Source organism: Rhinolophus ferrumequinum, chromosome 5 (assembly GCF_004115265.2).
Source record: "Rhinolophus ferrumequinum isolate MPI-CBG mRhiFer1 chromosome 5, mRhiFer1_v1.p, whole genome shotgun sequence".
NCBI lineage: Eukaryota > Metazoa > Chordata > Mammalia > Chiroptera > Rhinolophidae > Rhinolophus > Rhinolophus ferrumequinum.
In genome coordinates, this window is record NC_046288.1 from 85,313,789 (window position 1) to 85,328,031 (window position 14,243).

Below are 14,243 nucleotides of genomic sequence, written 5' to 3' on the forward strand. Positions count from 1 at the left end.
TTGTTTGCCCCCCCAAAAGCAAACCCTCATCGCTCCGAGACTATGTGAGGTGCATGATGGCTAACGCCGCATGCACCCGTGACAGCCGAGGAGGACATCCTCCCCAACCTCGGGAAGCAGGCGTGACCACACTGCTCGCTGCAGAGAGGTTAGCGGTGTTTCCAGTCCCATTAACGCAATCCCTTTAGAACCGCAAATCCTTGGAGTCTGTGCCCAGTTGGTTGGGTTTGCTTATCCTTCCCCCAAATGCTATTTTTCAAATATTTTTAGGAAACTAAATGCAACTACACGGAACCATTTCTACACAATTGATATGCGTTCACGTCAGTGCAGGGAGGAAGGCAAGGGGAAGGGAGCCTGCAGCAAAGGCCGGCTCAGATACACGGAGGTCTCAGGGTTTCAGGCTTTTGTTTCTTTTTGTCTTTTCGGCGTTATTTGAGTTTAGTGTACTATGCACGTTATTTTTTACAATCAGAGAAAATTAAGACCGTTTTCATTTGGAACACACAGTAATGTTCTCTCCCTACTCCAGTGGGGGTTTCCGTGCGGCCCCGGGCAATCTGTGCCCCCACACTGGTGGGGTCATGCTGCCCACAAGGACCATGTGCCCTCTGGCTCTGGGGCCCAGGTAGCCACCCTGCTGTGGCCACTGGACCTGAATCCGGGGACGCTGCGTGCAGCTGTACAAGGACACTCCTGGGGACCTGGCCCCTGTCCTGACCCTCCCCACTCGGCCAGATTCCTCTATCACCCCCATAAGTGACGCAGGCCACACTGAAACGATCACACTGTTGTGTGAAGATTCTGGACTCTGACGACTTCCGAAGACCCCAGATCCAGGAGACACCCTGTGGGCCCTGAACCGCGGCTGCAGGCCCGGCTGTCCCTGTGGCCACTGCAGCCAGGGCACTGGCCAGAGACGCTCACTCACCTTTGCAGACAAAGCACTTGATGTGGAAGTACTTGTCCTGGACCCGCAGCACCTCGCCCTTGCACACATTTCCGCAGGTGTTACACAGGATGGCTGTGCTGGGCGGCTTCTCCAGGGGGCGGTGAGCGGCCTGGGCCTCTGACACTGTCAGGAAAAAGGGGCGGCGTTAGAGGCGGCGTTCGAGGGGGCACGGGCCAGGCACAGGGTGAGCAGAGCAGCAGCGGGGCAAGGACACGGGGCCCACACCCCCAGCACAGTCTGTCCGGCAGGCTGTCAGGGGACAGACTCATCTTCCCCTTCTCCTTGGACACCAATAGGAATCGGATAACGCAAGAGACCAGTGGTCAGCCCCCAGCGGGCAGACCTGTCCCCATGCAGTGAGAACACCTGCAGGGATGTGATCACCGGGGTGGCCGGGTCCCCTGCTGCCTTGACCTGGCATGACCTTGGCCCTCCAGGGTCTCAGAGCTGCCCACCCCCCCGCTTCTGTGCCAGGAGAACCAGAGTCCTCTCCTCTGCTCGCACACTAACTAACCTGGTCCTGTGGCCGCCACGTTCCCTCTGCGTCCTGGCGACACTGACCTGACTATTGGTGCTGTCCCGCCTGAAGCCAGACACAAATTAGGGTGTTTACAGGGCGCTGGAGACCCACGGAGGCAGGTCTGGGTGGACAGTTAGGGGCCCAATGGGGGGCTCCTGGGGTCTGGGAGGGGCCGTCGGCTCCTCACCACTTCCTCCAAGGGCACCTTCAGAGGCCAGCGTGCAGGACACGGGCCCTGGCAGGCCTGCCCCTCCAGGAGCTCCAGCCCAGCAGTGGGCCAGCAGTGAGCAATAGTCACACCCAAGTGACAGAGCCGGGGCTGGGAGAAGCCGTGGGGCTGGGGACCAGCTCTGTCCCAGAGGAGTCACTCGAAACGTGAGGAGAAGCTGGTAGTTAGATGGCAGAGTTGCACACTGGCACGGAGGCCAGCCAGGCAGAGTGCAGCCTGAGCCAGGTTCCCAGCAGGCTGGACCCACTTCCCACTCAGGACCAACCCGAGAAAGCCACACCTGCTCCCCTAGCCTGTCACCTGGGACACCCCCTTCTAGAAGCCCCCCAGCCTCTCCCAGCCCCCATCAGGACACCCGAGCCCCCATTTCTCCACCAGGAAGCTCTCCCACCCCTCTGCCTGCCTTGGGGTCTCAGCCAAATGCAAGTGATGGTGGCCGACCCCGCTACGGCGGGTTCTGAGTAAACAGACTTTGGCTTCTCGTGTGTGGGAGGGGCGTGGGGGAGAGGGAGGGTCTTTGTCTTCTTGTGTGTGGGTCTCCACTTAGTTCCACACCTTCTAACTCCACCCTCCAGTGTTGGTCTGGGGGCCCCTGGCCTGCGGCTGAGACAAAGACAGGGTGCGGTGGGGTATTGGGCATTCCCAGTGGCGGGAAAGAGGTGGGGGTGGGGGGACGAGGCAGGGAAGGCAAGAGCCACTGACAGGTGTGTGACCACGCTGGTCACTGCTGTAGGCAACTGGGTCAGCCCCTTGGGGGCCCTCCAGAGAATCGTGGGAAACATACCTAGATCGCCACTCAGAAGGAAGGAGGCTGGGGCACCTCCTATCTCCTGGGTGGGGGTCACCCCATCCCTCCATTTCTGGGCTGCCCGGTGTCTGGGCTGAGTGAGTCTGAGGGTTTAGCAGAGGCCTGAGGCACAGCAGCCAGGGGAGCTGTGGGCGCCTGAGGGGAAGTCTGTAGGTGTAGGTGGGCTGCCTGCCTGGCTGATGCCTCTGGAACTACAGGGGGCACAGGGGAGGTGGGCGGGCCCAGGAAACAGCTGCCACACTTCACTTGACAGTTAAGTGTATTCTCTCTCTCTCTCTCTCTCTCTCCAACAATTGCTTAACACTAGCATAGATCGAGCACCAAGCCTGGAAGGTCTGTTCATCCCTGTTGTAAAAAGCGAGGTGGATCTCAGACAGAGGACATTTCTCCATCCAGTTGCCAACCTGCCCTGATACCCTGAGAACCCCACCTCCCGACAGCCCCCAGTCTGGCCAGAGCAGGGCTCCTCTCCTCTTCTGCACTCCCCGCCCTGGGGGGGTGGCACTAAGGAGGGACCCAGGCCATGCTGGGGACAGCAGGCCTTCCGAGGAGGAGGGCTCTGCATAACCCATGGGTGGTGGGGTGCCAGCTGTCGGGACGAGAGGCTACACTGCCTGGAGAAGCAGGTGCAGGAAGACGAGCCGCACCCTGAGCCCTGGCAACACCTGCCTCACATTTCCAGAAAAGTCAGGAAACCAACCAGCAGAGCAGACAGTGCAGAGATGGGCGAGGGCTCGTGAGCCGTCTGCGGTCCGGAGCCATGGTGGCATTTCCAGCTCTGAGCTAAATGTCAACAGCAGGCTTGCCCCACGCTCCTTTTTCCTATGGAATGGCAGAAACTGCCTCATCAATTATTGAATAAAATAGATGGGAGGAGGCAGGCAGAAAGTGAGGATGTCCTGGGCTTGAATTTAAAATTCCCCGAGCAGAGCGAGCCACTGGAACCTCAGACAGCAAGTGCCAGCTCACGCCCTGGCCGCCCACGGCTCACGTGGGGCTAACAGGCCACTAAGTCACCCTGGTCCACGTCCAAGGTCAGATGGAGAGGGGGGGTACACAGATAGCCAACACTCTTACCTTCTCACCCGTGAGGCATACAAAGGACACTCTCCACGCGCAGACAAGGCGTGGTTTTATGCTGCTGGAACGGGCCCTGATCCAGTATGCGGGGAACGTCAGCCCACCCACGCTAGGGGCGGTGTCAGAGCCCTGGGGGCACGGCGGCTGCAGGGTCGGATGGCCTGGGTACCTGCCGCCCCAGCCTCACCTCCTACATGCTAGAACCCGGAACTCCCAGACTTCCGTCTGTCTGTCCTTCCGCCATCAGCCCTCTACTCCCATCACCTGCCCAGGACATGCTAGGACCGTGGGCAAAAAGGTGCCAGCAAACCCTAAGTGCTCAGTGCACAGCAGCTCTCCTCGTTGACAAGACCTCATGGACTGACACCACCAGTTTCCTGGTTACTGGAGGTATTTTTGGTTGTGGGGGGGAAGCTACTTTAAGACATGGTTTGGCTGGGAGGGCCCAACTCCACCCACCTGGAGCATCTTCTAGAGGCTCCTGGGGCCTCTGGGCACAGGTGAGAGCCGTGGTGCTGCCCTCTTGTGGTAGGAAGTAGGCACTGCACACCTGTCTTCATGCAGGTACCGCCTCCACAGGTGTTCCCTCCAGCCCACATCTTCCCATCTGCCTGCTTGGCCCTGGGATCACGTCTGTGAATCTGGTGGGTTTATGGTGTGGGCCTTTTACCCCAAGATGGACTCATTCCTCCTGCAGCTGCCCAACTGCGAGGAGAGGCCCTTCCCTGTAGGTCAACTATGCATACGGGGGCTTCGCAAAGGGAACGCTCCTCACAGCTGCCAGCAAATAAGTGCCGTCATTGCTGCTGCTGAGCGACCTGAGGCTGGGACAGGTGGCCCAGCCAGTACATGGCCACAGGGCCGCGGCAAGAAAGGGATCAGGACCCGAGCCTGGCAACGCCCAGGGTTTTCTCCACGTGGCCCTAAGTCAGGTTTCTGGCCACAATTCATGTCTGGTGTGCGAATGTTACAGAAAGAAGTCAAACCATGAGAAGACGTGGAGGACACTTACATGCATGTCACTAAGTGAAGAAGCCAATCTGCAAAGCCTACCTGCCGTACGGTGCCAACTACATGACATTCCGGAAAAGGCAGAACCACGGAGACAAGAACACCGGCGGATGCCAGGGATTGGGGAAAAGGAAGGGATGGACAAGGGGAGCACAGAGGACTTCGGGGCAGTGAAACCAGCCTGTACGACACCGGACTGAAGGATACATGTCGTTACACATTTGTCCAAACCCACAAAAGTGAACCGTCATGTAAACTATGGACTTCCGTTAACAATAATGTATCAAAATGGGTTCATCAATTGCGACTCAAGTACCACACCAAACTGAACCAAGGCGGGACGTTAAACCCCCAAGTAGGGGTTTGGGGTAGCTCATATATGGGAACTCTCTGCGTTCTGTTCAATGTTTCTGTCGGCTAAAAACTGCTCTGAGAATAGAGTCTGTTAAAATTTTTAAACGACAGAGAAACAGAACGACCACATTCCCAGACCTAACCACAGGCGGCAGGTTTGTTTCACTACAATTTCAAGATCGGCTCCAACATTTGGTTTAACAAATCCCTAACTGTGATAATAACACAAAACAAACTCAAGTGGTAAGAATCAATCATACAAGGGCTGTTGTGACTTTTTGGTCCCGCCCGTGATAATGAAACCGCAGCACAGTGAACCCCGCTGGGAATCAAAAGAATTATGACTGGGAAAGTGGACCCCTAAGGCTCCCTCTCATGAGGGAGGGATGCGGCTTGCTCGGTGTTGGAGGGCCAGCTAACTGGCAGTCGCTGTGGTCCCTCTCCTACAACCCATCCAGGTGGGACGGATTCTCCTTTGCCACCAGGAATGAGGCCCGGAGGAGCTGTGTGCTGCGAGCTGGGGCACAGCAGCAAGGCTGGGTTTGGACCCACCATCCAGGGGCGGCTGTGACCTCGGAGAGCCGACTAAATGCTGAGAAGCCTCAGTCTTTCTATCTGTGTATTGGAGCTTGCTCTCAGGAGGCTCTGTTTAGAACCCACGGGAGTAGAGAAAGCACCTGGTGTAGTGCATGGAAGGTATGAGCCTCAGCTCCCGGCTCAGTCCTGTCGGCGTCTCAGAGGCAGACCAGCAATTTGGGGCGGGGGCTGTGAGGAAGGGGACCTGGAGTTCCCAGAGGGCCACACCTCACTCACGCGGTTGCCTCAGTGGATTGCCTGAGCTCTGCCTTCACACTTTGGCCCAGCTCAGTGGGATGGCAGGGAGGGCGCGTGGGAAGGGGGACAGTCCAGTGCTGATCCCAGTGATGCCCTCCCCAGCTGACCTTGGGCAGGTCACATGCTCTCAAGGAGACTCGGTTTCGTCCTTTATAAAATGGGGACAAGTACTGTCACATGCAGGACCCTTGTGCAGATCAGGGGAGAGAACACGTGTGAAGCTGGTGACTCAGCCAGTGCCTGCTGTGTTGTGGGGGTGCAGGAGGCAGTAAGTGTGAGGGGGACTGGAGGTGGTGAGGTTGCTCCTCCAGGGAGGGCCCAATGGTAACCTCTGGGTAGGTGGGGGAGGTCCTCTGCACCCCAGCACCTGTCCCAGCTATGCTCCATTCATCCAGATGCCCCGAGCCTCACTGGCCCTTGGCTTGGGGAGCAGCAATGGCAGCTGAACCCTGACCACGACGGGTGACCCGTGCCCACTGGCCTGTCCGCCTCCCCTGGCCTGGAAGCCCCCAGGGCCAGCAGCCAGCTCTGAGAAGTGTGTCTCTCCCGAGGGCCGGGTCCTGGGGGCGACCGGGGCTGCCTGGCTCTGTCCTGAGGCATCACAGCATCCCTGAGCGTCCCTGAGGCTGGTACACCCCACGTGTGCCGTGGAGCCGTGTGCCCGCCCGATGCCCCCTCTGCCGCAGAGGGTCTGTCCCCCCGCCCTCAGAACACCCCACGGGTCCTGTCTGGTTCAGGAACAGGTCCGGGCCTCACCTGCTCTCCCAAGGTTGTGAGTTAGCAAATCACACCAGTTACTCACACGCGAGCTCTCACTGCCTCACCTACTTGCGGGCCGGCCGCTAGTTATAACCGGGAACCAGGCAGCTGCTCCCCGCCCCTGGAGCCGACCCCTCACCGTGGCGCCAGCAGCCTGGGCGCAGCGAGCGGGCTCGGCCGTCGCACGCCCCGTCACAGGGCCATCCTGTCACCCCCAGGCACGTCCTCCATCCTGAGAAGATGCAGCGGGCACCCCCTCCCGCCAAGCTGGGGCGGGCACGGAGAAGCAGACCGTCCCCATCCCCGGGAGCTCGCACTGAAGGGTGGACACGGGGGACAGAGGTGGGAACACCCCACGCGGAGAGCCCATCGCACTGATGCCTCAACTCCGGGCACAGGGACGCTCCTGCCGGGACCCATCCCCACGCCCATCTCTACAACTACACGAGATCGAGCTGCAGGACCCGCTGGGACCTCCACGGGAAGCTGTTCCCTCAGCACTCCGGAAGTGACCCATGACCCGGAAGTGACCTGCACACCGGAAGTGGCCCTGAGACCCGGACGTGACTTGGCCCGCTTCCGATTCCCCACGGGAATGGTCTCTGGTTTCTCCCATGGAGGCCTTGACCTCCCCCAAGGGCAGCCAGCAGCTCTGCTCTATCCTGGGGGGGTCTAAGAATTAGATGTGGGGGCTTGAGCACAAGTGTGCAGACAGAACAGACTCTGAAAATGCTTTGTACAGAAAGTTCCCACGTAACGATGGTTCCACTTAGATTTTGTCACTTAACGATGGTAGGACAGCGACACACGTTCAGTAGAACCCAGGCGAAGCCGTGAGGTTTGGTGGGGGGGGTGTATTCATTGCATTTTCGACTTAACGATATTTCCTACGGATGACGGGCTTATCGGGACGTGACCCCGCTGTGTTTCCAAACTGACCAACTTCCCCTGGCCCCCGTCCGCACCTCTGTCCGCCCGGACAGTGGCCGCCTAAGGTCCGACCCACGCGTGGGCCTCCGCGCCTGCTCGGGGCTGGCCTGGGGGGCGGCAGGAACCGGCTGCCGGGGAAGGAGCCGCCCTCCTCGCCTGCTCACCCCGCTCAGCGCACCGGTCCCGCTGAAGGACTGGCAGGCCCCACACCTGGAAGCTGTGTGCTGCGCGTGGAGGCCCAGCACCCCACGCAGGGCCTGGCACCGCGGAGGCACTTGATAAATGGGATGAGTCAACCCCTATCACACGGAGCTGTAGCCCTTTTGGACACACGTCTGTCTCCTGCTTCCTGCAGCATTCACCAGCGGCGTCCATACGGTTCAGCATCTCGCCGTGTGTCCTCCAGGCCTTCTGAAGTCTTTCCCTGCTCTTGTCCCTTTGAGGTCCTCAGTGAAGGGCTTTTTTTTTTTTTTTTTTAATTGGGGAATATTGGGGAACAGTGCGTTTCTCCAGGGCCCATCAGCTCCAAGTCATTGTCCTTCAGTCTAGCTGTGGAGGGCGCAGCTCAGCTCCAAGTCCAGTCGCCATGTTCAATCTTTAGTTGCAGGGGGCGCAGCCCACCATCCCATGCGGGAATTGAACTGACAACCTTGCTGAGAGCTCGCGCTCTAACCAACTGAGCCATCTGGCTGCCCCTCTGGAAGCTCAGTGGCAGCTCATTGTCTTCAATCTAGTTGTGGAGGGCGCAGCTCACTGGCCCCTGTGGGAATCGAACTGGCAACCCTGTGTTCAGAGCTGGTGCGCTAATCAACTGAGCCATCCGGCTGCTCTAGGGAAGGGCTGTTTGAGGATGACGTGGCAGGGCTGGCCATGGTGGGGGCTCAGCGGGTGTCAGTGTGCGTTTGGGGGATGCGGGGGGGGCTCCTTCCAGAGGCAGAAGCTGGGAGAAATGTGGCCGTGAGCAGCTCCCTGGAAGCTCCGGCTGCCACAGGGGCTCCCAGCTGACTTCAGCTTGATCTTCTGGCAGTTCCTGGGACTCTTCAAGCTTCAAGCAGCTGATCCAGGCACCCTCGCCACCCACATCCCTGCAGTGTGTTATTTCATCCCCGGAAGAGCAGCTCTTCCTGACCGGAGAAGCATCTGAGGATCTCATGGGTGGCATTCCGGAAGATCAGGGCTTAGCAGGCACCTGGGCCTCCCCCCACCCCCCAACACACACACACAGAGGAAACTACCAATGCCCGGCAAGTCTGTGGCCAGGCCAGGCCCAGAGCTCGGGTCTAAGGCCCCCAGGCAGTGCTTGTCCCCCGTGTCGCACTGCCATGGGCCAGGGCGGCTACCACTGAATCAACAAGTGACCTCTCTGGGTCTTCAACATATGCCCAGAGCTCAGCACAGAGCAGATGCCCAATAAATGTTCCTTAAATCTAATGGGAAACAGGAAACTCATTTGGTGACTGAAGGACCGTACAGGGCACAGGCAGGGTGGTGACAATCTCAGTGGCATCATCTTTCAGTTCCTGTGCCGGGGCTGTGCCAGGCACTGCACTCGGCAATTTCCGTCAATAGCCCAGGTCACAGAGCTGGAAATGGCCAAATAGCACAGCTGGGATTTGAACCCAGGCTGCGAGATCCCAAGCCCATTGTCACCTCCCACCAAGAGGGTGCATAAGAGCTGAGCTAATCCCACCATGACCCCTCACTCCCCCAAGGTGTCTGACAGGGGACACCCCTTGTGTGGGAGCCCGGCAGGCTGGAGGACCTGCCGTCATGCCCCCAAGTGTGCACTGGCCGGCTCAGAGCCACCAGCCAGCCCCTTCCTGCTCAGGTCTCTGAAGATGGGGTTGTAGCCTTGACCTAGAGACACTACCCGTCTGGATGGGGGCCCATTGGGCACCACCAGCCCAGAAAAGTCCTTATCTTTGAATCCAGCCAGGATGGCCACAGAGGTCACAGCCCCCCAACACCCCTTTCTCCCATCATATTACCCAGGAGGATGCCAGCCACTGTCCAGACCCTCCTGTGCACCTGTCGCTTTTAGTGCAATTATCCCCCTGAAACCACTAGGAGAGGATCCTTCCTTCAGCACAACTGGGAACAATCCTGTCTTGACCATTTGACAGCTCTGCAGACAAGGTTCAGTGTATGCTTTTTAAAAAATGTGAATTATATTGAGATATAATTCACATTCCATACAACTCACCTATTTAAAACACAGAGTTCAAAGGTTTTTAGTGTATAAGGTCAGAAAATTAAGTTCACGAACTCATCCTAGAAAAAGTGCTACATACCTCATTGCTGAATATCACTATGGTCACCTTTGAAGTGCTCCCCTTGGGAAGCTATGCACCCACGCCAGTGCCTAGTCCACCCTTCAAAGCAATGTTGGAACTCTTTTTCTGGAATGGCCATCAGAGCTGTCATCGTATTACCCTTGATGTCCTGAACATCATCAAAATGTCTTCCTTGCAATATTTCCTTTATCTTCGGGTAAAGAAAGAAGTCACCGGGGCCCAGATCAGGTGAGTAGGGAGGGTGTTCCAATACAGTTATTTGTTTCCTGGCTAAAAACTCCCTCACAGACAGTGCTGTGTGAGCTGGTGCATTGTCCTAATGCAAGAGCCATGGATTGTTGGTGAAAAGTTCAGGTTGTCTAACTTTTTCATGCAGCCTTTTCAACACTTCAAAATTATAAACTCGGTTAACTGTTTGTCCAGTTAGTACAAATTCATAATGAATAATCCCTCTGATATCAAAAAAGGTGAGCAACATTGTTGTAATGGTTTGTGAATTTAATTGTCAGACCTCATATGTGATCTTTTCTGTCTGGTTTCTTTCACTCAGCATCATGTTTTCAAGGTTCATCCACATTGTAGCAGGTGCTTTGTTCCTTTCTATGGCTGCGTAATATTCCATTGTGTGAACACACCCCATGTACCCACTCCTCCGTGTAAGGACTGGGGATTGTTTCCACTTTGGGGCTATTCTGAACAAGGTGCTGTGACCATTCATGCATGAGCCCTTTTGCATGGACATGGTCGCACTTCTGGGTACATACGTAGGGGTGAACTGCTGGGTTGTATGGTAACTGCTTAACCACCTGATTTTCTCCTAAGTGGCTGCACCACGTGACAGTCCCACCGGCAGCAATGTAGGAGGGCCCAATTTCTCTATGCCCTTGTCCACACTGGTTATTGTTTGTATTTTTGAACACAGCCATCCTAGTGGGTGTGAGGTGGCATCTCATTGTGGCTTGACTTGCATTTCCCTGGTGATTAGTGAGGCTGAGCACCTTTTCATGTACCTGTTGGCCATTTGCATGTTTTCTTTGGAGAAATGTCTACTCAGATCCTTTGTCCACTTAATTTTTTTTAACTATTTTTTTTTTTAAGTTTTAGTGGGGAATATTGGGGAACAGTGTGTTTCTCCAGGGCCCATCAGCTCCAAGTTGTTGTCCTTCAGTCTAGCTGTGGAGGGTGCAGCTCAGCTCCAAGTCCAGTTGCTGTTTTCAATCTTTAGTTGCAGGGGGCGCAGCCCACCATCCCATGTGGGAATTGAACCCGCAACCTTGTTGTTGAGAGCTCACGCTCTAACCAACTGAGCCATCCGGCCGCCCCTCTGGAAGCTCAGCGGCAGCTCGTTGTCTTCAATCTAGTTGTGGAGGGCGCAGCTCACTGGCCCATGTGGGAACCGAACCAGCAACCCTGTTGTTCAGAGCTTGTGTTCTAACCAATTGAGCCATCCGGCCACCTCCATTTAATTTTTTAATGACTGATTTTTTTGTTTATATACTCTAGATACAAGTCCCTTATCAAATGCTTGGCAAAGACTCTCTCCCATTGTGTTTCATTTTCTTTATAATGTTCCTTGCAGCATAAAAGTTTACTTTTGATGAAATCCACTTTCTCAGTTTTCTTCTGTTGCTTGTGTTCTCGGTGTCACATCTAAGAATCCACTGCCCAGTCCAAAGTCACACAGATTGATCTCTGTTTCCTTCTAAGAGCAGTATAGTTTTGTTTTGTTGGTTTTAGCTCTTACTATAACTTTACATAAATAGAATCACATTTCCTTTCCTGCTATTTGTGTCACAAGATGCCGGTTCTCACCTGTGACTCGGGAACAACAGGGCTCATTGCAGTGGTCTGTGCTCTCTGTCACATTACTGGCCTTTGTTCCTTCCCATTGGTTCTTGGCGATGGTCTGGGGAAAGCACAGTGGGTGTGAAAGACACTGTGTACTCAGCTGAGCGCGGAGACCCGCCCGACCTCCGGCGTGGAAATTCCATCTGGGAAACAGGCATCATCACATGCCTCAGCTCCTGGAATCCGCTGGAACTTCCAGAACAATCCAGTATACCAACCAGGCCAGAGGGAAGTTACCTGAGCTCAAGCTAACTGGTGCTTGAAGGAGACAGAAGCCCACACAGGGCCGGTCAGGCCAGCATGGGGGGAGCCCCAGCTACTTGCTTCGGGAAATAAATATGGAGTGTCTGCTATGCTTACTCACAACCGCCGGGGCGGAGGAACCATAATCACCCCATTTACTGATGGGGTCCTTGAGGTCCCTGCACAGAACACAGCCATTGCCACCGTCTCAGCCCAGAGCTGCTCCTGTCAGTAAAAACCCTGGCGTGTGAGGCGCTGACGGGGAGATGGGGGCCAGGCATCCTGGTCCCCACATCTGGACAGACCCCGTGAGCTAGAGAGGACACCAGCAAGAGGAAAGCTCTGCGATGGCTGCCCCCAAAGGAGGCGTCCATGGCACTGACGGAGGCCTGACGACCACAGTCGGGAACATTTCAGGGTGGAGGCCGGGAGCCCGCAGGAAGGAGCCCGGTGCTGCACACCGCGGCTCACAGAGGCCCCCCCGCACACCGCACTCTCTCTGCTTCTGGGTCCAGGCTCCCTGCCCTGGCACCTGCCCTCACCATGTCCTCCTGCCGCCTCTCCCTGAGTCCCCCGCCTTCTCCTCCTGTCATCCTCACCCAGGCCACCAGTCCACACGTGGGCTTTGAGTGGATGAGAAGGTACTTATTGTTCCTTACCTAAGTAGCTAATGGGCCCTGTTCCTTGTGTCAACACCAAGAGAACTGACGTTCTCATGATATTCCTTAAGGCAGGTCTCTCAGTCTTAGCCCAACTGACATCTTGGGCCAGGCAGCTCTCTGCTGGGGGCCAGCCTGTGCACTGCGGAGCACTAAGCAGCTTCCCTGTTTCCACTCACCAGGTGCCTGGAGCACCCCCTTCCCAAACTGTGACAACCAAAAACGTCTCCAGACTTTGCCACGTGGTCCCTGGGGAGCAAAATCGGCCCTGGTTGAGAACCACTGCCTTAAAGAACAAGAAGGAGGAAGAAAAGGAGGGAGGACAGGGGGGAGGAGAGGGGGAAGGAGAGGGGGGAAATGGGAGAGGAAAGGGGCTAAGCAGGGATTGGTGCAGAATCTGTGGGCCCAGTGACTCTGCCCAGCCAAGGGGGTCTCGGCTCTGATGCCCGCCACTTCCCTTTCTCGAGTCTCAGCTTACTCATCTGTAAAATGGGGTCACTCCACAGGGCTGTCATCAAGCATCCGTAAGAGAAAGTCGCAAAGGCCGGCACACGTCAGCGCTCACAGGTGCTATGTTCATAAACAGCAGAGCTCAGGTAGACCGAGGGCCTCCTTTCATGTCAGGCCCCCAGAGCTTATCCCTAGGGCTCAAGACTTCTAGTGAGAAAAACGCTCCCTCCTCCCCAGCCGGATGGTCTTAGTACAAAGGGCAGTTTGGGGCCTTACCCGCCTCTCCTCCGGGCATCCCCATGGAGCGTGGCCTCCTCGCAAGGGCTGGCACCGGTGGAGGCTGCGGGCGACAGCTGGACGAGTGGGGCAGCCTCTGTGGCCCGCCCGCTCCGATGGACACGCCCTCCTGTCACACTGAAATAGACTCCCACCACGCTCCAAAGGCGCACCTGTTTCCCAGGCGTCCGGGAAAGGGACTTTGAAAAGACACGTGGGGGCGGGGAGAGGGGGCTGGGGGGGCCAGGTCCATTCACTGCCCTACACATGCCAGATGCCACATGAGTGAGCTCCCGCCCACCCAACAGCTCGGTGTGGGGGGTTACCGCCCATGCCCGGGTCCTGGAGCTGCCCAACAACCCACACACTGGGGGCTTCAACAACAGACATTTCCAGTCTCACAGTCCCAGAGGCCACGAGTCTAAAGTGAAGGTGTCAGCAGGGCCAGGCCCCTCTGGGGGCTGCATGGGGGGCTCCTTCCTGCCTCTCCCAGCCCCGGGTGGCCCCAGGCGTTCCTGGGCTGTGGCCGCAACATGCCGGTCTCTGCCTCCGTCTCCACATGGCTTCTCCCTGTGTCTGCATGTCCTTTACTGTCTCTTGTCAGGTCAGTAGGCACTGGATTTGGGACCCACCCTAACCCAGGAGGACTTTGTCTCCATCATCATCTTCATCACATCTGCAAAGACCCTTATTCCACATAGGTCACACACAGAGGTTCCGGGTGGGCGTGAACTTGGGGGGACGTACTTAACCCATTGCACAGCCCCAATGTGCCAGAGGAGAAACTGAGGCCTGGGAAGCTCAGGTGACTAGAGGAGGCCCCGGGGCACGGAAGCCAGCGCTGCGTTCCTGCCCAAGTCTGGCTGACCGCGTGGTCCCTGAGGCGTCCCCCGTTCTCTGTGATGCCCTTCTGCTAGTTTCGGCTTTAAGATCTCAGGAGGTAGAATGTTATGTGATCTGCCATCATGTAGGCAGCACTGCCTTGACCCAGCACGT

General features: G+C 56.8%; 1 protein-coding gene across 24 annotated transcripts in view; it reads right to left on the bottom strand.

Annotated features, from left to right (window-relative positions):
• Positions 1-14,243, bottom strand: part of ABLIM2 (actin binding LIM protein family member 2) — a 124,765-nt gene that overhangs the window by 86,642 nt on the left and 23,880 nt on the right. For 23 of the 24 annotated variants that reach the window (XR_004422973.1, XM_033105479.1, XM_033105481.1 and 20 more), the window contains exons 1-2: positions 13,248-13,302; positions 932-1,075 (exon numbers count right to left, since the gene is read on the bottom strand). Coding sequence is in view for 23 of the 24 variants with exons in the window: in XM_033105479.1 (XP_032961370.1) it covers positions 932-1,075; positions 13,248-13,272 (169 nt within the window). In the remaining variant the exon portion in view is untranslated. Of the gene's footprint in view, positions 1-931; positions 1,076-13,247; positions 13,303-14,243 lie in introns of those variants that run through there. The other variant, XM_033105460.1, reaches the window with a different exon arrangement.